General features: G+C 44.6%; 2 protein-coding genes and 1 long non-coding RNA gene across 5 annotated transcripts in view; 1 reads left to right on the top strand and 2 right to left on the bottom strand.

The window, feature by feature from the left end:
* The window catches only part of DELE1 (DAP3 binding cell death enhancer 1), a 20,762-nt gene extending 13,423 nt beyond the window's left edge, over nucleotides 1-7,339 (bottom strand). Inside the window, exons 1-2 of one of the 3 annotated variants that reach the window (XM_083748467.1) lie at nucleotides 7,181-7,339; nucleotides 6,968-7,085 (exon numbers count right to left, since the gene is read on the bottom strand). In XM_083748467.1, coding sequence (XP_083604593.1) covers nucleotides 6,968-7,085; nucleotides 7,181-7,232 — 170 coding nt within the window. In that variant the 5' untranslated portion in view covers nucleotides 7,233-7,339. Of the gene's footprint in view, nucleotides 1-6,967; nucleotides 7,086-7,171 lie in introns of all 3 variants that reach the window. The other 2 variants (XM_083748466.1, XM_083748465.1) reach the window with 2 other exon arrangements.
* PCDH1 (protocadherin 1) overlaps nucleotides 1-25,526 on the bottom strand; it is a gene marked incomplete at its 5' end in the record, with an annotated part of 192,240 nt that overhangs the window by 15,911 nt on the left and 150,803 nt on the right. The window lies entirely within an intron of this gene.
* LOC310848915 lies at nucleotides 7,412-8,780 on the top strand. Its single transcript, XR_014566685.1, has 2 exons — nucleotides 7,412-8,480; nucleotides 8,583-8,780. It is a non-coding gene; the product is annotated as an uncharacterized lncRNA (long non-coding RNA).

The raw sequence follows: 25,526 nt of genomic DNA on the forward strand, positions 1-25,526 counted from the left end.
GATGCAAACCAGCACCCAGTTACAACATACCACCAACAGCCTATGAACCCCACAGAGGGAGATAACTCAAATGCTGGAGCTATTACTTTCTTGCCTCAGGGTGTGCACACTTACAACACAAAAGGGTGATGGTACGTAGGGAGAAAGGGCACTCTGCACAAAGCAGCCTGTCAGTGCACAGAGCTAACACTCCTTTAACTAGAACCCAGACTTGTACCTTGCCTTGGAACTCTAGACACAAATATTCAACAGCAACTCCCACTCCACCTCCACAACTGGAAGAAAGCACTCCACAGAGGTAAACAAAGAAAGGCAGCAACCATGCTACAAGGTATTGTTTCTGCAGCTCCCCCTGTGTGCAGTTGCACATGCCCTGAACACCTGTGAATCGGAGTTGCCTATATATACACAAACACACAGAGGCATGCACTTGTGCGTGCACACACACCACTTACTTTTCAACACTGTGCTATATGTGAATACTGTGTCTTGGCCAAAAAGTATTGCTTTAACACTCTGTGCTCTACCAACAGCTGGGAGCAGTGTCTCCCACAGACAGTAATCCCACACCTAGGACAGTATCCTGCAGGTGAGAAAGGAAGGCATGGACTCAAGTGCAGGCCTGGAAAAACTGTCCCTGCATGTGCAATGTTCCACTCGAAACCCCAAAGGGATAAGGGGGAAGTTCTGTTTAACTGAGAAATCCAAGAACAGTAATCCTTCACTTTGCATGCATTTGACTCATGCGATCTCAACAATACGCTGTTGAAGGCAGACTGGTTTAAACCACACAGGTGAAGTTCAAAGGAAGGCAGGTCATAGAATCCTAGAGTTGGAAGAGACCACAAGGGCCATCGAGTCCAACCCCCTGCCAAGCAGGAAACACCATCAGAGCACTCCTGACATATGGTTGTCAAGCCTCTGCTTAAAGACCTCCAAAGAAGGAGACTCCACCACACTCCTTGGCAGCAAATTCCACTGTCGACCAGCTCTTACTGTCAGGAAGTTCTTCCTAATGTTTAGGTGGAATCTTCTTTCTTGTAGTTTGGAACCATTGCTCCGTGTAGCTTAAAAGACCTCTCTGAACTGGGTCCACTCGGCACACCAACTTTGGAATACTCTCACAAGATCTCATGGGACAATCTGACTTTTGAGGGGGATCTCATGCCAGCACACCAAGCAGCCCTTGCTCCCCAAGCAAGGCGGAGAGCTTAAAAGCTATTTTAGCAACCCAGTGTGAAAAAAGTTTTAAAGCTCTATGCTTTGCTTGCTGAGCAAGGCCCACTCAGCGTGCCAGATCTGGGAGTGCTGGGGATTCTCTCTCCCCACCTCCTTACTTGCTAGCCATGGGGCGGATTCAAGGGCTTGATGTAACCAGGGTTTTCTTTCAGCCGGAACTCACCAGAATTCAGTTCCGGCACCTCTCAGGTGGGCAGCACTGCCATTACAGGAGAACAAGGGAGGCATGAATGGTGAGTTCCAGCACCTCTTTTTCTAGAAAAATAGTGCTGCGTGAAACCTATGGATCTGAGTCCCATGTAAGATGAGGGAATATTGTATTGCAGCTTATTTTATGGTTTACATCTATCATTTGGAGCATTATTAAAGTCTTGAAATCTAATTCCTCAGTCTTCTCTGTTTAATAACCTGTGACCATGTAATGAACTGCAGTGTTATTAAATCTGTATCAGTAATGGCTGTCCCAAGTGCCTCAGGGATTCAGGGAGGCAGTGGGACTTAGGCTATGCTTGGAGCATGGGGTGCTAATCTGAAAACATGCACCAGCGCCCACATCAAAGCAATATTCTAATAGGGTCAGATTCTAGGGCAAAACACTGACACAAACCACTTTCACAACTCATCACTTTAAAATATAAAATAAATGCACACCTAAAAATATAAAGCATTAATGGGGAGCTGCTTGAAAACAGATATATAATGCAGGTACACTCCTCAGAGCCAGGACTGGCCACAGCTCCTTGCTGAGTTTATGTGTAGAGGTAGCGATGGAAAAAGAACTGGAATGACATGATCAGCTCCTCTGGCTACAAAAGAATTGCGTGGTGAGAGTGGGCACTGTTTTCCAAGGAAAGCTGGCAGGCATAGCTCTTTATTATTTATTAAGTTTCAAAACTAATATTCTGCATATACATTAACAGAAAAACAAACATGAGGCATAGGGCAATAACAACTGTTCATAATATTGCTATACTATTATATAAAGGATCAGTACGGTTAAGCTGACAACAAAGAAGTTGAGGGTCAAAGGATTATGTTGAGGAGGATTATGGTTGTGTTTCTTCCAGCCAAGGTGAGTATGGAGCAAGTTACTTGACCTAGAGGTCTGTAACTGCCGAAGGAACAGGTGGATGTATTTGATGGGTTTTACAAAGTCTAAAAATTCCCCACCAGACTGTCATGAAGGAGCCTGGTTCTACCTTTCCCTTTAGGAATCTGAAATGCCGTCTCGGCTTTTTTGAAATGTTTGACATCTTTTGTTCTTATATGTGATCCATCATATAGTGATCCAACCACATAGAGTGGCTGGGAAAACCCAGCCAGATGGGCAGGGTATAAATAATAAAACTATTGTTATTAAATTATTATTATTTTCCTGAAGAGCAAAATTCCAAATCTTATTCCACTAGTTTGTAATATTGAAATCAAAAGTGTCTTCCAGCATTGAGTTAGACAGTCTTGCTGCAAATAATCAGGAAGGTATGCAGTTCTTTGGATTTAATGTCCTCATTTATTCCTTCAAATATCCAGAGTAAAGCAAGTTTTGGAGAAAACTGAATATGGTCTTTAATAATTTTTAAAATGTCTACTTATATCTCAAACCATATTTGTTGTTTTGGACATTCCCACCACATATGTGCTCCGTTGACCGTATTCTCTCCAGCACAAATGGTAGGACTCCAAAGAGATACCAGAAAAATTAACCAATGTAAAATACCATTTATGAGCTATTTTTAATGCCTGTTCCCTTGTAAGAACAGTGTTAGATTTAAAGGGGCCTTCCCCCCACATTCCTGACCAGGTAGCTTCATCTTTGGTTTCCCTCAGGTTCATCTCCCAATTAGGTTTTAAACTTGTTAAAATCTCATTTTAAAAATTCAGTAAGCTCCTAAACATTGCTACCACAAATACCTTTCCATCAGGAGAACAGATGAGTGGCATGAGAGTGGACTACAGGGTCTTGCAATAAATCTAAAAGTTGATAAACGTGAAGCCATCTTACAGGTAAGGTTCCTTAATGCCAAGGTTAATTGCTTTCTTGAGATTGGGCGTGAATTTTGGTAAAAATATTTCAAACAATAACCCTTTGGTTGTCAAAATAATGTATTTTTAATAGAGAGGTATTAGCTTTAGAATAGTACTTCATTGGCATTAATGGTGAATATACGAACAGTATTTTTTCTGCCATTTTTTCCAAATGTCAATAGAGCATTGTGTGTATGTGTTTAATATTATTACAAAAGGCATGTGAAATTGGATTGAAAAAATTGAGAGAAAGGTACATTTCCTATTTGAGAGTTTCCTTATTGGACCCATGTCTTGTTGGGGCAGAATATCATGCTTGCAGGCACAATTCTCTGAGCTTAAAACTGATACAACACAACAAGGTGGAGGCTTGAAGTAAGAGAAAGAAGAGACTTGGCCCTCTTCCAAGGCACATTAGCTCCCCCAACCCACCCTTAACTATAACTATAACTATGCCCAAAATTCATCTTTGAAACACCTGTAATGTGGAGCTGGGCAGACCAGAAGTCATAAAAGCAGAGGCGACAAGAAGCTCAAAGCTTTATTTCCATAAGACTCCCAAAGATATTAAAATAACACAATCCTTGCTAAAGCTATATTGATAATCTATGTGTCTGCAGTGAGCAATATTTCCTGATCACTTTACAGTTGCCAAAATTTGGCTACACCAAGGTGAAGGTAGCAAACGCTCTGTGAAAAGTCCTCCCTCTGAAATAGCTAAGGTTTCCCCGCTTCGCCCCCCACAAAAAGAACCCAAGGGTGAATAAACTTTGCAGTTTCTAAAGCCCTTTATTTGTACAGTTTTGCAACAAAAGCCAATGAGCTCTGAAAAATGAGAATGAGCTTGAAAGTCTTGTTCCAGAGAAAAAATGACTTTGATCATTACAATCACATGCTGAGAATATAAATTGCACATATTTCCCTTTAAGCACACTGGAAGTCTGCTTTAAAGAATGTAGCCTCAGGCAAACAAGAACTCTTCTTCTGGACAACTGCTTGAGCTGCCACCCATCACGAATATCGAATATCGCAGGACAGAACTAATGATAAAAAGAGCTCAGGTTAGGGCTGGGATGGAGAACCTGTTTTCAGCCTGAGAAATGAATTCTTTTTAAGGTAGCATTCTGGGGGGAAATACCAGTGCAAAATTAGAGCAACAAATGTTAACTTTAAGGTTGTACAGTAGACCTTGTATTTACATGCACTCAGACATCCCTCTCTATTCTCCATCCAAGAAGCATGATCAAAATCCAAGGACACATTCTAGCCAGGGGGTGTGATGTGGGGAGAGTCCCAGGGGCCAGAGAGAGCCTGTGGCTTCCCATTTCTGCCTTATGGCCTGGTTTGGCCCAGATTTTGGGCTTGCTGTGAGGTGTCAGTTTAGGCCAGGGGTGAGAAACTTCTGTCCTGTGGGTCAATCTTGGTCAGCTAGGTCTCCTTCAACGAATGAACCAACGAACAAACTAAAATTATACATTTCTTATTATTATCCTCACTATAGCAAATCACAATTTTTTGCCATCATTTCTAGCCAATTTGTTTTTATTAAGGCCACAGCTGTGATACCATTTAAAAAGAAAATTTGCAAAAATACAGTGGTACCTTGGTTTACAACCATAATCCGTTTTGGAGGTCTGTTTGTAAACCAAAACAGGTTTTAACTCAAGGAGCGCTTTCAACAATGGGACCTCCAAAAAAAATTTGTTCGTAATAAAAAAAAAAATGGGTTGTAATCCAAAAAAAGATTGCGAGCCGGGACATGCACTTCTGGGTTTGACGTGTTTGTAATCCAAAATGTATGCAAACCAAGACATATGCAAACAAAGATACCACAGTATGGATTTCCATAAATTCTTTTGCACTTAGAATTGTAACAATTGTTCTTACCAATCCAAATGTAGTCCAAAGTTATAAAGCACAAAATTCATGCCTTATAACTTTATTTCAGCCATGAATGGTTATTGCCAGTTATGTAGTCCAATTTTAAAGGTTTTCGTTTTAATATTGTTTTATATATATATTGTTGGGGAAATAAACAAGAAACTTGTCGCTGTTCTTTATTTCTCCTTTTGCCCCACTGATATAGTACCTGACTATATAGGAAATTAAGGGACGCGGGTGGCGCTGTGGGTTAAACCACAGAGGCTAGGACTTGCCGATCCGAAGGTCGGCGGTTCGAATCCCCACGACGGGGTGAGCTCCCGTTGCTCAGTCCCTGCTCCTGCCAACCTAGCAGTTCGAAAGCACATCAAAGTGCAAGTAGATGAATAGGTACCGCTCCAGCGGGAAGGTAAACGGCGTTTCCGTGCGCTGCTCTGGTTTGCCTGAAGCGGCTTTGTCATGCTGGCCACATGACCCGGAAGCTGTACGCCGGCTCCCTCAGCCAATAAAGCGAAATGAGCGTCGCAACCCCAGAGTCGGTCACAACTAGACCTAATGGTCAGGGGTCCCTTTACCTTTACCTATATAGGAAATTGGTTCTCTTTCTGTCAGTGATTGTTTTATATTCCCACAAGCGATCCAACCCAAAACATGTTTCAGATTGCAAGCAAGGATGTATCTCGTTATTTTTCTACTTTCACTGCCTTTTCAAAATCCACCCACACAGGAGCAAAGTGTGATTAAAAGGAAAGGACAGCACTTCACTTCTTTCCACAGAGGCATGCCTGGTGTGTTTCTGATGCTGCTTTCTATCCAAATTCTCTGTGTAACAGCCAAAGGTTTATTAGAATCATAGAGTTGGAAGAGACCACAAGGGCCATGGAGTCCAACCCCCTGCCAAGCAGGAAACACCATCAGAGCACTCCTGACATATGGTTGTCAAGCCTCTGCTTAAAGACCTCCAAAGAAGGAGACTCCACCACACTCCTTGGCAGCAAATTCCACTGTTGACCAGCTCTTACTGTCAGGAAGTTCTTCCTAATGTTTAGGTGGAATCTTCTTTCTTGTAGTTTGGATCCATTGCTCCGTGTCCGCTTCTCTGGAACAGCAGAAAACAACCTCTCTCCCTCCTCTATGTGACATCCTTTTATATATTTGAACATGGCTATCATCTCACCCCTTAACCTCCTCTTCTCCAGGCTAAACATGCCCAGCTCCCTTAGCCGTTCCTCCTAAGGCATCGTTTCCAGGCCTTTGACCATTTTGGTTGCCCTCCTCTGGACACGTTCCAGTTTGTCAGTGTCCTTCTTGAACTGTGGTGCCCAGAACTGGACAGAGTACTCCAGGTGAGGTCTGACCAGAGCAGAATTCAGTGATTCTATTACTTCCCTTGATCTAGATGCTATAGCTGGTTCCCAAACTTTTTTGAAGCCCCTGTGGTTTGAATGGCCCGCTAAGAAAGACGATAACCCAGCGACCAATTAATTGCATTTTAATTGAAATGCAATTGCAAGTTCTTCTCGTTGAATTAACGTAACGGAGGAAGCTGATCCAGCAACTTTTCAAGGCCTGGGGGGGGGTGTCGTTTACACCTGCGCAGGTAACCCAGGGAGGCTCACCTGGCGCCACCGTTTCCCTGGGCTGCCCTTCGCCCTTTTCTTCTTCCTGTCAGCCCTGCTTGAGGCTTTATTTTTTCTGCCTCTGCTTGCGGGCAGGAAGAAGCGGCTCACAAGTCCCAAGAAATAACAGCAATAATGGCAATGACAGCCCCCCCCCCTACGGAGAGAGCGGCTGCAGGTGCGGCGGGGTCTCGGCGCCTCACCTGTCCTCGGTCGGCGAGGGGTCTCCGTCACAGGGCCGGGCCGGGCCCACAGGCCGGTGGCGGCAGAGGGCGACGGTGCCGCCTCCTCCTCCTCCACCTCCTCCTCCGGGGAGCCTCACTGCGCGCGGGAGAGAAAGAGAGAGAGGTGAGGAGAGGGGCGAGAGGCCCCCGCCGCGCCCTCCCTCCCTCCTTCCGCCCCGAGACGGGACGCACCTCCCCGGCCGAGGCTCCACAGCAGCCGCCACAGCATCGTCCCGGCGACCATAGAGAGGGGCCTCGCCGTCCCCGACAGAGCGCCCGGCTTGCGTCAGGCTCGCGCCACCAGCGGCTGACTTCCGGGGGGCTCCGGCGAGCTCCGGATGCCCCGCCCCTTCCTCCGAAGCGGGAGGGAGGGGGAAAGTAACGGAAGGAGCCTGCGCGTGCGCACTGGAGCCTAGCGCGCGGTTCGTTGCGTGCTCTCAACCAACGGTTTCAGGACGCGGATGCGCCTGCGCGTAACAACGAGGCTTATCCTCGTGCTTTGCCATATTCCCTCAAGTGGAAATCCGGACAGATATGTTGAGATTTTTTGGGGGGAACAGCTCCCCCAACAAAACAAAACAAAAGTTTGGGGGCCTTTTTGGATTTTTAAAGGGTTATTTTCGGGGAAAAAGGAGCAAAGAAAATAATCTCCCTTGCCATATGTCCGGGTTTTACCGATTCCGCAAAAAGCGCCCCATTTCCCTGCCCAATTTGCAGACGTGATGGGGAAAACCCGGACGAATGGCAGCCGTAGTTTGGGGTGCGGCTGCTGCGCTTTGCTCCTTAAAGTGCCTGGGCGGGAGCTTTCTGGAAGAGAGAGATGCATTATTATGATTATGTGGCTTATTGAATTTATATAACACCACCCTTCACCCAAACTTGGCAGGGGGTGGTTTACAACGCAAGAAAGTAGGAAAAGCACAGAAAACAGAGGAGAAATGCAACTGTAAAGCCACCTCGTGATCTTTTCTAAATAAATTGAATAAAACTGCTTAACCCACTGAAAGATATATTTGAAAAATATAAGAGGAACAATGCCAATTGTTACGTATGATAGCTACAGTAACAGGGTCATGTCCTCTATTGTGACATGTCTCCCTGCTGAGTGACTTGGCTGAGAATTTGGGAAGAGCAACTATTTGAGGATAGTTCAAAGAAAAGAGGTTGTTTACATGAATTGTGTCTTCTGAAAAATGAAAATTTCTTCATCTTGCCTGTAAGTCGGAGCTCTTCTTCTTTCCACAGTCTGCTTCTTTTGCTACCCCTTAAGATTTAGAAGCATAGGGAATCAGGTCATGGTTAGATTTATTTTTGAGGATTGTTCTCAGGGCCATCTTAGATGCTTTGAGGGAAATGGCTTGCCTTCCCCCTTGTGGGCATCATCACAAGAAGAGCATCTCCCAATTTTGGCGGGTCCTTTGATAAGATGCCCTCCTCCGTGGGTTCAACTGCTTGCTGTACTCTCCAACAGAGGATTCTGAAAATAGGTTTAGTTGCCAGGTGCTCTAAATTCAGCACAGAGATATAGAGTATCAAGGAAGTATCTAGAACCCATTTCCTGATTATTTTCCCTCTTCTTCCCTAGGTATCAAAGGCTACATGGGCTGCTGGTCTCCTGTTGTCACATGCCAAAGATCCATCCCCTGGTCTGTAAGGAGGAGGAGGTAGAAATATCACCACATCAATGGGATGATGAAGTAAATGTAATTAAAAATAAGAAGGAGGAGTTAATGCAGATAAGAACCATATATGTAAGACTGTATGACCAGGGAATGGACGCCACTGATGCCAACATGGATGGAGAGTGTTGATCTTTGTTCATAAGGAACAGGGGGGGGGGCAGAGAGAATTTGACTCGCTGTGGGGGCAGGGGGTGGGGAGGAGGCAGCTCCCTGATTCAAGAAGAGTTCAGGGATGGGATGATGACTTTGGGAAGAGCAACTATTTGAGCAACGATTTTCTTCAACAGAGGTTTAGCTGTTAGATAGAGAGTATCAAGAAACGAATGAATGAATGAATGAATGCCACCGATGGCAATATGGATAGTGAGTGTTGATCTTTGTTCATGAGGAACAGGGAGGCCAGAGAGAATCTGGCTGCGGGGTGGGGGGCAGCTCCCTGATTCAAGAAGAGTTCAGCGATGGAATGAGGAAGGAAGAAAGGTAGGCTAATGTAAGCCACCTTGAGATTGTTGCAGAAAGATGGGTTATCAACATAATAATAAATGAATATTTTCATTTATTATTATGTTGATAACCCATCTTTCTGGGTTTCTCATCTTTTCTCTTCCAGGCAGCGACAGCGGCGAGGCCCGCAACTCCAATACAGCTCTCCTCCCACCAAGACCCAGTTCCCCCAATTAGATATATACCATAGATTCCAGCGTATTAGGCGCCTGGGTGTATTAGACGACCCCCCAAATTGGCAGCTGCAATTTGGGGGTTCGTCTTATAAGCCCAGTTGCCTAATACGCTGGGCAGCTCTGCGCCGGGAGAAGGCCGCCCGGCATGGAGCTGACCCTGCCGACCCTGCTGCTGCTTCTGAAGCAGCGCGGGGGGGCGAGCTCCGCGCGGGGGGCGGATATCCGGCGTATAAGGCGACCCCTGACTTTTAAACCTCTTTTTCGGGGTTAAAAGGTCGCCTTATGGGCCGGAATTTACAGTATTTAAAAAACACCATGAGTCTCCAGTGTGGTCCCTTAGGTTACTTGTCCAATAATGGAAGGAAGAAGTCCCAGAATGGATAGCAAATCTTATGAAATATGCAGAAATGGCGAAACCCACTGCTTACAAACTGCTTACAAAAGAATGGAAATATTTACAAATAAACTGTAAACAGATAAGAACATTGTAATAACCTGCAGTTTTATAAGAGTATATTTAAAGTAGATGAATAAATGAGCAAATTAAGTTAATTTGGATATGCAGGGGGGAAAAATATAAAATATTAAGTGACAGAAATAGGGGAACGGAAGTTGAATTTTGAAATGTTAAAATGATTGTGAAGTTATTGAAATGTATAAAACTGAAAATCATAATAAAAAAGTAATGTCCTCTTGGACATTTTTGTCCTCCTGGAAAAAAGCCACAAGTGGGGTCCTGGGCCCATTGCTCTTCAATGGCTTTATAAATGACTCGAATGAAGGAGTTGATCATCAAATTTTCAGATGACACCAAACTGGGAGGGGTATCTATTGGTGCAGAAGACAGAATCAGAATTCAAAATGACCCTGACCCTAACAGATTGGAGAACTGAGCACAAGCTAACAAACTGAATTTCAATAGGGACAAATGTAAGGTTTTGCATTTAGGCAGGAAGAACCAGATTCACAAATATAGGATGGGGGACACCTGGCTTACTAGCAGTAAAAGTGAAAAGGATCTAAGGCTCTTGGTGGACCACAAGCTTAACATGAGTCAATGGTGTGATGCAGCAGCAAAAAAAGCTAATGCTATTCTAGGCTGCATCAACAAGTATAGTGTCCAGATCAAGGGAAGTAATAGTACTGCTCCAATTCTTTTGTGAATGAAATAAAATGGTTTCAACTAGTTTTTAATAGCCAATAATCAAATGTAGAGCTTGGGGGTACATCTAAACAAGGCTTAGATCAACTCTCCAGATGTTCAATGCCCAGGGCTTCAATGCCTGGCACCCAGAAACTCATGACACAAGAGCCTGGCACCCACAAACTCATAACATTTCCCTTCCTTGCAGCCTAAGGAAAGCTGTTTATTGGCAGAACACACTGGGCAGAAACGGAAAGAAACAGGGATGAGGAGGTCTAAGGGTGAAGTCTCACTCCTAGCAACAAGTCATAGGAAATATCTCCCATATTGTAAACTACTTTGAAGGTGGTGGTTGCTTTATAATCCAGCAGTAGAGAAATTTTATGAAATTAATTGATTTGGACGCCTCCAAACGACTTGGAGGAAGGAATGGAGGGGGTGCTAATCAAATCTGCAGATGACACCAAACTGGGAGGTGTAGCTAATGCCGCAGAAGACAGAATTGGGCAGGAAGAACCAGATGCACAAATAGAAGATGGGGGACACCTGGCTTTATTAGCAGTGCATGTGAAAGGGATCTAGGGGTCTTGGTGGACCACAAAAAAAAAGGCTAATGCTTTCCTAGGCTGCATCAACAGAAGTCTAGTGTCCAGATCAGAGAAGTAATAGTACCACTCTATTCTGCCTTGGTCAGACCACGCTTGGGAGTCCTGTGTCCAATTTTGGGCACAACATAAAAACACTATTGACAAGCTTAAACTTGTGCAGATAAGGGCAACCAAGATGATCAAGGGTCTGAAGAGCAAGCCACATGAGGAACGGTTGGAGGAGCTGGGTATGTTTAGCCTGGGAAAAGAGGAGGCAGAGAGGAGACATGATAGCCACCTTCAAGGATCTCAAGGGTTGTCACATGGAAGAGGGAGCAAGCTTGTTTTCTCCTGCTCTAGAGGGTAGGACTAAAACCCATGGCTTCAATTTACAAGAAAGGAGATTCCAGCTAAACATCAGGAAGAACTTTCTGATATTAAGAGCTGCTCGACAGTGGAACGGTCTCTCTCTGTAGGTGGTGGACTCTCCTTCCTTGGAGGTTTTTAAGCAGAGGTTGGGTCATGCATGCATGCATGCATCTGTCATGCATGCTTTAGCTGAGATTCCTGCATTGCAGGGGGTTGGACTAGATGACCCCTGGGATCCCTGCCCACTCCACAATTCTATGATTCTATGCCATGAAGAATCCAGAATAGAACTATATGGATAGAAAAAGCTTAATTCTCAGTGACTGAGTTGCAAGGAGGTTTAGCCTCCACTCCAATGGTTTGTCTTAATGTATCTCTTTGCGTTCCCCTATTCAAGTGAACGTTTACCATTCTTGTTCGGCTTTTTGTCCCTATATAGGAATCTCCCTCACAGCGATCTAGAGGCAGGAACCACTCTTGCTACACAAATACACACATGCATGCGCGCGTGCACACACACACACTCTCCTAATGATGGGTGTTTTGCTAATAGATGGACAGACAGACAACAGGCAGCGGCAGCTTAGCTCCAAAGCCTGAAGACTTCATCTTCTGTGCAATGTTGGAGACCAAGAACCTGCTTTCATACCACTCTGTAACAGCAGGGTTTGATCTCCCCTAAATTGGTTATAGAGACATTGGATTAGCAATTTTGAGGTAGTAAGGATGGAAGATAAAACAAAGTGTGACAGGCTAAGCAGCCTCTGTCACTGGGATTGATCATAGAGCTAATATCCAGTGACAATAGCGCATAAATAACACAATAACCCAGCTTTGGATATTGGCACTATCACAGCCCTTTAACCTAGCAATAACTCACTGGGAAAGCGTAATCGTATCAGAGGCACTGCACAGTGGCTCTTCTCCCACCTGCCACTTCTGCAAGGTGCTGAAGCCAGACCGCTGGCAGGTGTAGAAGTAACTGCATTAGCTCCTTTGGGGAATTTTTTAAGAGGTTCCGGTGAGCTCAAAGTACACTGCTTATCTGAAAGCACTGCACCAAGGAAAGCAAGCATGGGTTGTGAGCTCTCTCAGAGAGCGCATGTCAGAATATCTATGTCTCCTGTCAATTCTTGCCATTTCACAGCGGAAGCTCTTCTGTTGGGCAAAATAGCCCTCCCAGCACCTCCAGAGCCATAACCCAATCTTTCTCCTGTCACAGTCATTAATAAATTTTTCACTGTCTCAAAGGCTTCTTAAATGCTTTGCCCATCTCTGCCTAGCCAATCAAAAATAATCACTGCCAGCAGGTCCCACTCCTGTCTCCAGCATCTCCATCCCACAGGAGCGGCTTTGGTAGGAAGGTGGAGTCTTTTGCTCATTCCCCTCCCTTCTCTTCCTCTATAAGAAGCCAGAGAGAGAGAGATAAACAGGCTAAGCTTTATAAGTAGGGTGCCATCCCTGTCAGACAATCCATACTAAGCTTATTTTTGACCAGTGTCTGGTGACTTGTATATTTAAAAATATGGGGGGGGGGGGGACTGAATTTGACAATTTTGTGTAATTTAGATTGAGTTGCAGGAGGAAAGTTCAAGCACGGTGTTTCAGATTCTGAGTGATTGTCAGTCCAGACACTCAATCACCCGAATGTTGTCTGACATCAAGGTCTCCAAGTCGGAGAAAACCAGAGTGATGTCATCAGCAAACTTACTAAGTGTGTGGGCCATGCCATTTATTTGAATACCTTTAATACGATAATTTGCCTAACACTGTTTTACCACTGGTTTGATTGCTGAAATGAAAAGCTGGGGTGATAAAGGGCACCCCTGCTTTGTTTTCTGGACCTGAAATCTGGTCAAATATTGGCCGTTCTGCACCACCTCCTTAAGGTACCATGAATCTCAGCTTCAGTGAATGTGTGTGACTGTTGGAGAAAGGGAGGGGTCAGCTCGTTCTGTTTTACAATAATGAAGCTGTGAACTTAATAGGCATTAATTGGCAGGGATTGTGAGGGAGAGTCTGCTGGCTGGAAGCATATGGAAGCAGCAAACTGGAACTGGTGACTGACAGTTAGAACCTGTGGTGCTCTCATAATTCCAACAGCAGATCTGTGATGGATGTGTCGGCTTCCCACTGCTCTGCCTTTCAGGCAGATAGACCTGCATCACTTCTGTTACCAGCTGCATCTTGAAAGGGAGAAAGACAAAATAGAAGGAGAGGAATGGAAGAGGAGGAGCTATTTTCTAAACTACCATGCCTAATTTTTTCAAAATGTGTTAAATCTCTATGCCCTTGGTCCATATTATTAAAGTGTTCAACTGGTATCAATACAATATTTGCTATGTTTTCCTTTTTATTAAAATGAATGCCATCTGTATCTTCCTCTGCCAATAAAGTTTTCTTTCAACTTGTACCCATTGCTTTTTTCCTGTGTCATTCATGAGGGTAATTAGGTATCTAAATTGGGATGCTTTGTGATAAAGTAAAGGTTGTGGGATCCACATCCACCTTCTAAAGGGGATTTGTATCTCATGGTTTTTACTATTCTGGGTTTTGTGCTTTTGGAGGTGAATAATTCTATTTGTGATGCTATCTCTAGATATGATGGTATTTCCCAAGGTAGTGTATAGAATAAGTACATAAATGTATGAGCATCATTTTTATGGTAGTTCTTCTACTGAAAAGTGAAAGATTCCAGTGAGACAATGTCTATCTCTGGCTTCATTCTGGACCACAATCAACCTTAATAATGGCAATATAGTTTATTTTTGAAGACCTGCACACTTAAATATCTAAATGAGGATACCACTAATGGTATTTGTAACATTTGTGCAAATTTAAGTTGTAATTTGGGTAGTATATTCACTTTTGGGCCCCAAACCCATGGAAAAGTTGCTGGATCTAATCTAGACTTATATCTAATCTAAGATTTTGCCTACGTTCTTAAGTTTATACCTACCCCCCCCCCCTTATCTGCATGTTCAGCTGTACCTCTGGCTAGAGCTTACAATGTGCATATCTCCGTGCTCTTTGTGCAGTGTTCAGAATACTGATGCAGATCACAAAGAACTCCTCCACACATAGTCTCTGCTTAAAGGTTTGGCTAAATGTACAAAGATCTGGAAGAGGTCTACAGGTGTAATTCAGATTCATCATGTGAATAGGGCTCAAGTGTAGATTAAGAAGTATAGACAGGTCAAATGATATGCATGTAATACATGTGGATGTGAAGCAATTCCTGTATTTAAGGATATGTTATGATTGTGACAACTTTCGCTTTTGCTGTACTTCCTTGGTTCTTGTTCTGATATTCAAATAACATCTTCAAGGCAATGACTTTTAGGTCAAGGATCTATTAAGTAGAATCACCATATGACTGGAGATTTATTACATTTTCAGGTGTAGGGATGCAGATGGCGCTGTGGTCTAAACCACTGAGCCTCTTGGGCTTGCCGTCAGAAGGTTGGCGGTTCGAATCTGTGTGATGGGCTGAGCTCCCATTGCTCTGTCCCAGCTCCTGCCAACCTAGCAGTTTGAAAGCATACCAGAGCAAGTAGATAAATAGGTACTGCTCTGGCGGGAAGGTAAACAGCGCTTCCATGTGCTCTGGCTTCTGCCTGAAAAGTGAGATGAGTGCCACATCCCATAGTTGCCTTTGACTGGACTTAACCATCCAGGGGTCCTTTACCTTTACTTTTACCTTTTACATTTTCAGGTAAGATATGACTGGACAAAGAAATTACATTTAAAAAGTGAGGTGGGGCAATGGGAGTGCGGTAAGTAAAATTCAAGCTTTTAAATCAGCTTAGAGTGCATTAATTGCTGCACTGTAAACCTTTTGAACAGTTTAAGACTAAGCTGATCTTCGGAGCAATTTAAGCAGTTTAAAATCCTCAAAGGACTTAACATTCTACCCAGGTTAACTAAACTCAAGCAGCTTAAAGCAGTAAAGTAAACAAGGTCTCTCATAAGTTTAATTCCCACAGGGTGTAAGAATCAGCGTGCTCCAAAGGAACAGTTCCATTTTTTTTGCAAAAATATTTGTGTCACATTATTTATGTGTAAACATTACTGCTGGTATTTGAAACTGAGTACAGTGGTACCTCGGGTTACATACGCTTCAGGTTACATACGCTTCAGGTTACAGACTCCGCTAACCCAGAAATAGTACCTCGGGTTAAGAACTTTGCTTCAGGATGAGAACAGAAATCATGCTCCGGCGGCGCAGCAGCAGCAGAAGGCCCCTTTAGCTAAAGTGGTGCTTCAGGTTAAGAACAGTTTCAGGTTAAGAACAGACCTCCGGAATGAATTAAGTACTTAACCCGAGGTGCCACTGTACAGGCAGTGACCATTTTAGGTGCATCTCATATATGTGCGACCAGTCATGTGCACATCTCACTGAACCCGGAAGTGACCCTAAAACATCCCTAAAATGTTATGCCTGCAATGTGGAGCAGGGACAGCAAAGACCAAAAATGGGAAGAATTGGCCACATGTCAGAAGCGGGAGTCAGGTGAAGGTCAGCAGCGACAACAACAACAACAAAACTGGTGTCAGTGAAGTTAACTCTTTATTCAGATAAACCAAAACAGCACAGGCCTAGCGATTCCAGCTCTTCCCAGTAGGTCTTACCTGAATGAGGTAGTTGTGAGGAATGAAAGTCCCTGCTTCCCACAGCTGCCTAAGTCCAGGGTTTTTCCTCCAAGCAGTCATAGACTGCACCTGTGCACAACCAACCTCTCCTCTGCCCTTTTAGTTTCTCTCTGTGTTCTACGAGACCAGGAGAGAAGGGAGCTGGTTCCAGTCTCCTCCAGCCTCCTCTTCAGCCTTTGAGTCTGGACTGCTCTCTGCTACAGCCTCTTCTTGCTCACTAAAACCTGTTGCCCCTTCAGCTTCCAAAATCTCCTCCTCTTCCCAGTTTGCTCTCTGACCACTCATCGTGGATCTGCCCCCACTACTTTCTCCTGAGCGTTCCCCCTCCAGGAACTGATGTCGCCACAGCTGCTGGGCTGGGACTGAGCCCCACAGCCCTGGGCAATGGCCAAAATTGCTCCCTCCTGCCCACAACTGTTTGGGAAAGGAGGCAGCCCCCAAGGAATGTCATAGGAAGTGTGAGCGCAGGGTGGGTGTCTGCTCAAGGTGCAAGGCAGCGGCACGATGGGCCTTCCTTCCACCACCGTCCCTGCAGAGGAGGCTTCACAAAGGAGCCTGGGTGCCTGTGTACACACGACCAACATAGAGACATGGAAATGGAAACAAGAAGAAATTCCGATGAAAGAAGAATGGCAGACGAAATTAATGGACTATGCAGAATTGGACAAAATGACAGGAAGGATTCGAAACCCGTGAGACCAGAGATTTAGAGAAGATTGGAAGAAGCATATGAATTATTTGAAGAGTAAGCTGTAATCAACAAATTGCGCTAGTAGGACTACAGGAAATTTTGTAAGGAGATATATACGAAGTGTTACAGAGTCGAAAAAGAGAGAGATATTGCTTATGAGTTTGAAATGTAATAGGGAAGATAAGAAATGCATACAGAGAGATTGGATTGGAAAATTTTCAGACAGGATTGATGGAAGTCAAAAATTTGAATAAGATGTAAAAGTATGTTTAATAACTGTTGAAAATGATATGTTAAAAAAACGAGAGGATTGGACCCTTTCTGAGCTCGAGGCATGGATACCCCCCAAAAAAATTTAAAATTTGACTAAATATTTGGAATTTATTATGTAACGGTATAATTTGGAATTAATGTGATTTGATTGGTTGTTAATAAAAATTATTTTTTTTTAAAAAAAGAAAATGATATGTTAAAAAAACTAATAAAATTATATATATATATATATATATATATATATATATATATATATAACATAGAGACAAGGTCTCTCTCTCTCTCTCTCACACACACACACACACACCAGTGGCGTCGCAACGGGGGTGGGGTGGGGGCAGTGTGCCACGGGTGCCATGTCTGGGGGGGTGACATGAAGGCACCGCCACAGCCGCATGTGGAGGATACTCTGTTTGTGGCTGCCGCGGCAAACTGCTATGTACAGCACATGTGTGACATCGCACACATGCACCGTAGGTAACCATGCTGCACATGCGCTGTACATAGTGGTTTGCCGTTGGCACCGCTCCAGCGCTGTATGGACGGCGATGGGATCCCTCCATCGCCACCACAGCCACAAATGGAGGATCCTCTGTTCACGGCTGGAGCTGTAAGCAGAGGATCCCAGCACAGTCCGTATGGTGCTGGAGAGTCGCCACTGGCAAACCACTATGTACAGTGCATGTGTGGCATCGCTATGTACAGCACATGCGTCGTATGTAGCGACATTGCACATGTGTCCTACATAGTGACGTCCCCGCCCCAGGTGTCGCGACGCCTTCGTTCGCCCCTGACACACACACTGACTCTGTCAAACCAAAGGAGGCAAAAACTCACAACCTGTGTCCTGTAGTCATCATAAATTAATGCCAATGAAGCATTTTGCACTCAAAAGCGTGACTTGTCCGCAGAGCTGGATTCTCCTTTCATCAGCACAAAAGGAGAGAGAGAGAAAAGAGGGATCCTTAGGAAAGGAACTGGAAACAGAACTGGCAGAAACATGGTGCCGTTATACAAATCCATGGTGTGATCACATTTGGAAGACGGTGTGCTGTTCTAGTCACCTCAGCTCAAAAAAAATATTGTGGAGATGGGAAAAGGTTCTGAAAAGGGCCACCAAAATGATCGAGGGGATTGAGCAACTCCCCTGTGGAGTAAGGTTGCTGCATCTGGGGCTTAGGAGCTTAGAGAAGGGGAGAGTAATAGGCGACGTGTTGAGATTTATGCATTGCAGGGGGTTGGACTAAATAACCCTCAGGGTCCCTCCCAAGTCTATGATTCTATGGTTCTGCGTAGCAGCAGCAGCAGCAGCAGCAGCAGCAGCCATGCACCTCTCTTCTCATGTGGTGTAGGAAAAACTAGAACAGTATCTATTAGGAGAGATACCTAATGATGCCAGAAAGGCAAGGCCACACTCTTAATCATTGGCACCAGGTTATAAGAAGGTCAGCCAGATATATCTAAAATCAGGATTATAACAAGGAGATTATCCCACCTGAAGAAGTCTCTCTGAAGTTCAAAGAGCCAATCCTTCCAATATGTTAAACATCTCCCAAAGTAATTAACCAAAGCAACTCTGAGAGAGGAAAATCTTTGCATATTTAAGGTACTTCGGTGTGGACTTACCTGCCTGCTTGCTGGGAAATACTAGCCTTTTGTGGGGAAAAATCTGTATAAGCCCTCTCTCTGTTTCAGGCACTGTCACAAAGAAGTCCCACAACTGATGCATCACAGCCATAAAACCAGTTTAGGATCCTCACTGGCTCATGAGGGGCCAGTAAAAACAAACAAGCAAGGAGTAGCTGGAGAAACCTTTATGTTATGGATTTGTCTGATGAGCAAATGGCATGTTTGATATTTGTTTATTTTATTTTAGACGTTTCAGGTTTTCATTGCCTAGGCTTTCTGTGATTTAAATGAAACACTTCCTCTTTGCAGATAGATGTTTTGGTTTTTATTGATCCCTGCTGGGGAGTTAGTAATTTTGCCTCGAAAAGCCAGTATGTGGATTGCCCTGCACCATTTTTTGTGTGTGTGGGGTGCAGTGGCGCCAACTAGTGAGGGAGATTGTTGGCTGCCTTGAGTTAGACTCTGCCATTCATCCGCCCCCCAGCTAAATCCACACCCCAGGAGCTCAAGGCCACCCCTTCCCCCGCCTTAGAAACAGTTTCTATCCAAATGTGATTTTGGTTTTAAACGCAGTGTAAGGTAGTCTTTATGTGGGTATATTGTATTTGATTATGGGGTATCAGAGTTTTTAGGGGCTGACCAGGCTGGGATAGCAGGCTTGTGGGTTTTTGAATGTCTGATGTAGATTTTTTCCATTTCATTCTTCTGCATGGGACAATGACAATAAAGAGTATTGTATTGTATTGTATTGTATTGTATTGTATTGTATTGTATTGTATCGTACCGTTGCCAAATGTATGTTTGACCAAGAGACTGTGTGTGGCCTTGAGGTTTTAGGGCTGCAAGGAGACACTTGGAGCTGGGCTGCCCTGGTCGTATTCTGATACTTTAACCACTGTACTATGTTAAAGGTAAAGGGACCCATGACCATTAGGTCCAGTCATGGACGACTCTGGGGTTGCGGTGCTCATCTTGCTTTATTGGCCGAGGGAGCCAGTGTTCAGCTTCTGGGTTGTGTGGCCAGCATGACTAAGCCGCTTCTGGCGAACCAGAGCAGCGCACGGAAATGCTGTTTACCTTCCTGCCAGAGCGGTACTTATTTATCTACTTGCACTTTGACGTGCTTTCAAACTGCTATGTTGACAGGAGCTGGGACTGAGCAATGGGAGCTCACCCCGTCACGGGGATTCGAACCGCCGACCTTCTGACCCACAGCACCACCCATGTCCCACCGTACTGTGTTATAAGAATTTTTAAGGTCTCAAATATAGAATACATATTCATAAATGCACACATATCTAAATATATAAACCATGTATCTGAAATAGTACGGGAGAGCAATCCTGAAGCTATTTTGACTCTCCCAATGACTTCAAGTATTCCTCTGCAATAAGGGAGGCAAACTGGGAAAGCCTTCCCATTGCCTTTTTGCTTACAAATCCTGTCTTAAGGACGTGTTTGTGTATGAATAGGGTAAGCCTGTGACCAGGAACTAAAGTATTAACCATCACAAAAGAATGGCTAGGCTGCCCAGGTAATGCAGTCAGTGACCGTTATCTGGTATCCTGGCAGACAGGATTTCTGCTGTAGACCACTTCCTGTGATGATTTCGGGGTGGTCTTTGGCTAAGGCAGTTGGGCAGTGTCAAAAGTCTTTAAAGGTTCCTGCACATTTTTGTTCAGGGTCTCTCCCTCCTTGGAAGGAAGGGCAAGAACTCTGTTGCAACAGAAAAATAAATATCTGCCTTGCTCTCCACTGGATCCTGCCTTCATCCATTCTTCTCTGACCAATCATGGTCTTCGGGGACTCAGAGTCCCATGGGGAGTGGCAGCAAAAGCCAAACCCCAATTTTTATATCAACTATAAATGAGGGGATTCTGAAGTGGGGTGGGGGGAGGTTATACCCATAGCTGTCAACGTTTCCCTTTGTTAAAGGGAAATTCCCTTATTCCAAATAGGATTCCTTGCAAGAAAAGGGAAAAGTTGACAGTTATGGTTATACCTCACAAGCTCCCTAAATTTCCCACCACATCTTGGGGGAAATTTCAAAGCCTTTCGGATAGCAAATGCTTAAACACCCAAGGACACAGAAGGCTGCTTTATATTTGTGAATCCAGAAATATTTCCCCTTCTCTGCCTAATGTTTTGTGCTCTCACAGGTGCATCTCATCGTATGCATTGTCCTGGGTGCGTTGCCATGGCAACTCCTCTGCCAAGAACCCAGCTATTGCCATGTCACTCTAATGGAGCCTGCCTGAAGTGTTGATGATTGTCTATCACATTGTCAGTCAGTGGTTGATTGAAACTGGTGAGTTTACCTGTGTTTGTTGATGCTGTAAGTGAAATATGCTGCAACGGAGTTTATTTCCTTGGTTAACCCCCAGTGAAGTCAGAGAACTGTATAAACCAAACAGTAATGGCTCTGTTTTGTTTCATATGTACAATTTCTGTTTCCCCTGTCCAAATCCCACCCTGTGATAACTGCACTGATAGCTTGCATATTTTTATATGCTTGTGTGACCCTCATTCCTTTCAGTGAAGCATGTGCAGGAGAACATCCAGAAGAATTTTGTTGCTATACTTCTACTCTGCCCCCCACGTCGTGTGGCAGGAACATTTTCTCTTCATTCCGCCCTTGACTGATGAGATATATTGTCGGAGGCGGCATTTCATATAACTAGAAGTATCACCTGGTCATAAGTAAGGAAGAAAGTAGCCTTTGTGATCACATATTTTCTGCATCATTGTGAGTGCCATGCGTGCACAGCATGGAGATGCAGAAACGGTACTATCCCATCCAGGCTCATGCAGAGCTTGCCTGAGGCCCGGGAAGAAGTCTTGTTAGAACAAAGTTATAAACTCAAGCAAAAAAGCAGCCAGTCTCTGGCAGGACCCCTGGCCTGAGGTTACCCCCCTCCCCCCGCACAGGCCTGACCCCATCCACAATTTTCTCCCCCATGACCCCTTTTCCCTCTCCAATTTCTCTTTCCCTCTACAATATTTAATTGTTAAGCTAGCATTTCACAAATATAAATCTCCCCTCAGGGTCTCTTGCTACTTCTTTATATTGGAAGGGAAGGGGGGGGGTGCAGTGGCATAGCAAGGTCAGGTGGTACCCGGTGCAGAAAATTTCTTCTCGCATTGAAATTATTAAAAGAAGGAAAAATAAGATACTTACAGTTGCAAGTGTTATTTTCTGGTTTATTTACTTAACATTGTGAGCATAAGCACTTAAAACCTCTCCCCTCCCCCCCGCAATGGGAATTTCTTATTTTAAAAACATATATTTTTGCCATTTTGTCACCCCCCCTCAGTGATGACACCTGGGACGGTCCGCACCCACTGTGCCCCCCTTCCTATGCTCTGGGGCAGGGTGCATAATGCAATTGTCACTATCTTGGAGTTGGACAAGCCTGGGGCAGAAAAATGTTTCCCTTCATCGTTTAACACTTGCTTTTAACGAGATGCCTCTCTTGCAAGCAAGTAACATTGGGTTTATATTATTAAAGAAGTTTGGAAACCTTTTTCATTTAATGAGATCTCCCAGATATGACTCAAAGGTCCCCCACTCCCTGTTTCAGATGCCAATTCAACTCACAACCTTTTGGTGTGACAAAGAACTTTCAAACACAATACCCTTTTGATCCATTGTGTGCCCTCTTGCTAGAGATTCTCCAGAGGGAGGTTCCCGCAGTCTGTTCAGGCAAACATTTTGCAGGTGTCTGGCAGAACACTGGAGAAGGAAAAGGAGGGTGATGCTGTTAGCAGATGTTTCCCTGCTCTTGTAGCCTTTTGCCAGCTGCTGAAATTGTGGCGTGTTCATAATGCCATAGCCATGCCAATTCAGGTGAATGTGGTCTAGCAACAGGGGCACTTCCAGTTTCTGTGGGAAACTTTGTTTTTGGTAGAATCACAAAAATCTGGATGTCCTGGAGTGGTGCTGAATGTAGTTTATCTTTGCTGGAATATGTCCCTATTTTGTCTGTATCTTACGTACTTTGTCCTCCTGTTCTTCCAGTGACCAGGACTGCTCCATCTTAAATAAAGACATAAAGTGCCTGGTTCCTTTGTGTGTTGTGGCTGAATGGTTTATGCCCTCCGTGAACAATGAGGTGAAAAGGGAAGTCCCACCTACATCAGAGATTGTCTCCTGCAGTTTCTCTGTAGCTGGTATCAAGGTTTTATCTCTGCATGGCATATCCCTTGCTCAAATCCTGGAGGAAAAGCACTTGTTTTTCATTTCAAGCCAGTTTCAGGGGGTGTTTTTTATTCAAGAGTTCTTTTACCTGGTAATACTCAAGCTATATGACTATGTGCCATATGAGTTTCAGAGGTAAGTCTATATGTCAGACTCTGTGGTTTTTTCCAACATCCATAGTCTGGAAGGCTAGATGGAGGAAGCCCACCTAGAGAATTCTGGGACCCCCAAACCAATCCTTCTTCTAACACAGTCCCCCTGGTTCATACCTTTAGCTGAGTTCCTTACTAGCCATTATAACAGACTGGATCTTTTCATTGTGCCTCACACCCATGTTGAACGCCTTGCTGGCTGCGGCCTCAGCTTCTGTGATTTTCATGTGAATTGTGTCCCTGGGAATCTTAGGGCTCTAATCCACCCCTTTGTCAAGTCTTTTTGCTGCAGCTGCTTCTGTGGGAGCTGCTCCATCATCCCTTCAACTTTCTCTATATGGTTTGAGGCCATTTTGTTTTTATCTACTGGGGCCTTGATATTCTTGCGGAAAAAGCTGGTCAAATGTGGGCTAGACAAGGCAACTGTTAGGTGGATTTGTAGCTGGTTGACTGACTTAACCCAAAGAGTACTCATTAATGGTTCATCCTCATCCTCATTTGATATGTTCTTTCTCTTAAATATGCACACACGCACACACACATAAGCGAGGGAACCAGACACCACAGTGCTTGAGGTGCACAAAGTAAGCTGTATTATAGCAATATGAGTTTTCCTTCGGAGCATTTCCACGGTGTCACTCACCAGAGGCATAAAAGAGATTTATGACTCCACTGGCAACCAAGATATGGTTATAAACAAGTGAGGTAGTAAAAAAGATGGAGGCTAGAGAGATAATGGGATTAACGTCAAAAGCAAAGATGCCCAGGATGAAGGAGTGTTACCCAAGGACTCGAGGGATAGAAGTGGTATGGGAAGTTGAGGAGGGGAATTTTCAAGTGCCAGAAACGAAACAGAAGCCTAGGAAGAACGACAGCCCTAAGATATGACATTCTTATTGCTGAGGTGTGGGGTTTATTTAGCTGCACAGTATTGCAATCTCTGGAGTGCATAGGGTGTTAGGGGAGGGGTGGGACTCCTGGTGGGGGGGCATGTTGTGCTCCTTCAGGGGTAGTTCCCACCTTAGGTCCCCACCCTGCACTCAGCTTTCACCTGTGGCTCCTAGAAGTTGTCAGCATGTGACAGCGGCCACAGCCCAGGAAATGGCTCTGACTGGCAGCCTAAACTAGGTGAGGGGAGCCAATGGGTTTCAAACCCTCAGTGAGTTAGGAACTTCCCCTGCAGGTGAATCACAAAAAAAATGCAATCTGCAGAAAAAACTATTGATATTTGTTCCAATTCAGCAGTAAACATCGGGTTTTCCTGGAGAATGCGGTGGGATAAAAGACCCAAGACTAGAAATCACTAGACAAAGGGAAGTGCGGAGAGGGAAATCTTAAGGCAGCTGTGAATGGTGCAGTGGAAAGGTTCGTAGAAGTGCAGTCCAAATCACTTTGCCCTTTCCTAGAAAGGAGCCTGGACGTAGCCAGGATTTATGTTCGTGGGAGGCAGGATTTATGGGGGGCAGAACTGATCTATCTGTGATGCGAATGGTCAGTTAGTTAAGTATTTTTATTTATTTACTGGATTTGGGGGAGAACAGCTGCCCCCCTGCCTACTCCCATGGAAAAGGGTGGGGGTTTGATTTACTCAGAGAGAACGGCACAGCCGTGAGCTACCAGTGTACATTCACACTGCACATATGGCTTTATGTATCACCTTTCTAAACACCTAACATTAATACATAGGTGCTCAGAGCATTGCCCTGTGAGATGACTGATTCCAGTAACCAACGCAGATAGTCAAGAAGGAGTTACATTTCAGCTGGCGCAGCAGGATCCTCACCCCATCCCCATTTTCGCTAGGTCATAAATCACAGTCTCTCCAGGCATATTTGTAGAACCTTCTCTATTGGTGGATATATGTATCTGTGTATTCCTTTTGACGTTTTTATTATTATGAGATAGTTGCCCTGAAGGGGGATGAATAATGAAGGTGCTGCATTTGTATATACAGAAATAAATATGGAACCCAACCGTGATTGTTCTAAGCTCGTTCCCTCCGGCACAAACTGCCTCCTTCCTACAATAAGAAATAACAGCAAAAGGAAATTTGCATCCAGGAATCAAATGGTTTAATTAGCAGGATGGTGCGATAGAGGTGTCACTCCTGGGCACAAATGAGATGAGGCTGAAAAATCCGTTTCCCCATTTGGCTCAGCAAGGTTCAGGTGGAGGTGATGTTTGCAGCAGCCCTTGACGGAGGCAGGGAACATTTGTGTGTATTCCCACACTCAAGGCTGGCCCATTCCAGAGGCAAGGTGAGGCCAACTGTCTGGGACAGCAGGATCCATGGGGACAGCAGATCTGGCCTCCAATGAATGCACTGCCCACTACTGCTGCCATGGGGGCATTGAGATGCTCCTTGGAGCTGGATCTGCCACCTCCTTGGCAGCCGCCCTCTGAAATGTCATCTCTACAGTGGCCTCTTAGCAAATAAGAGGTGCTGCTGGTCTCCTCCCACCTTTAGAGAGGAAATGATG

The sequence above is a fragment of the Podarcis gaigeae genome (genome assembly GCF_964106915.1).
Source record: "Podarcis gaigeae genome assembly, chromosome: 7".
Taxonomy (NCBI): domain Eukaryota; kingdom Metazoa; phylum Chordata; class Lepidosauria; order Squamata; family Lacertidae; genus Podarcis; species Podarcis gaigeae.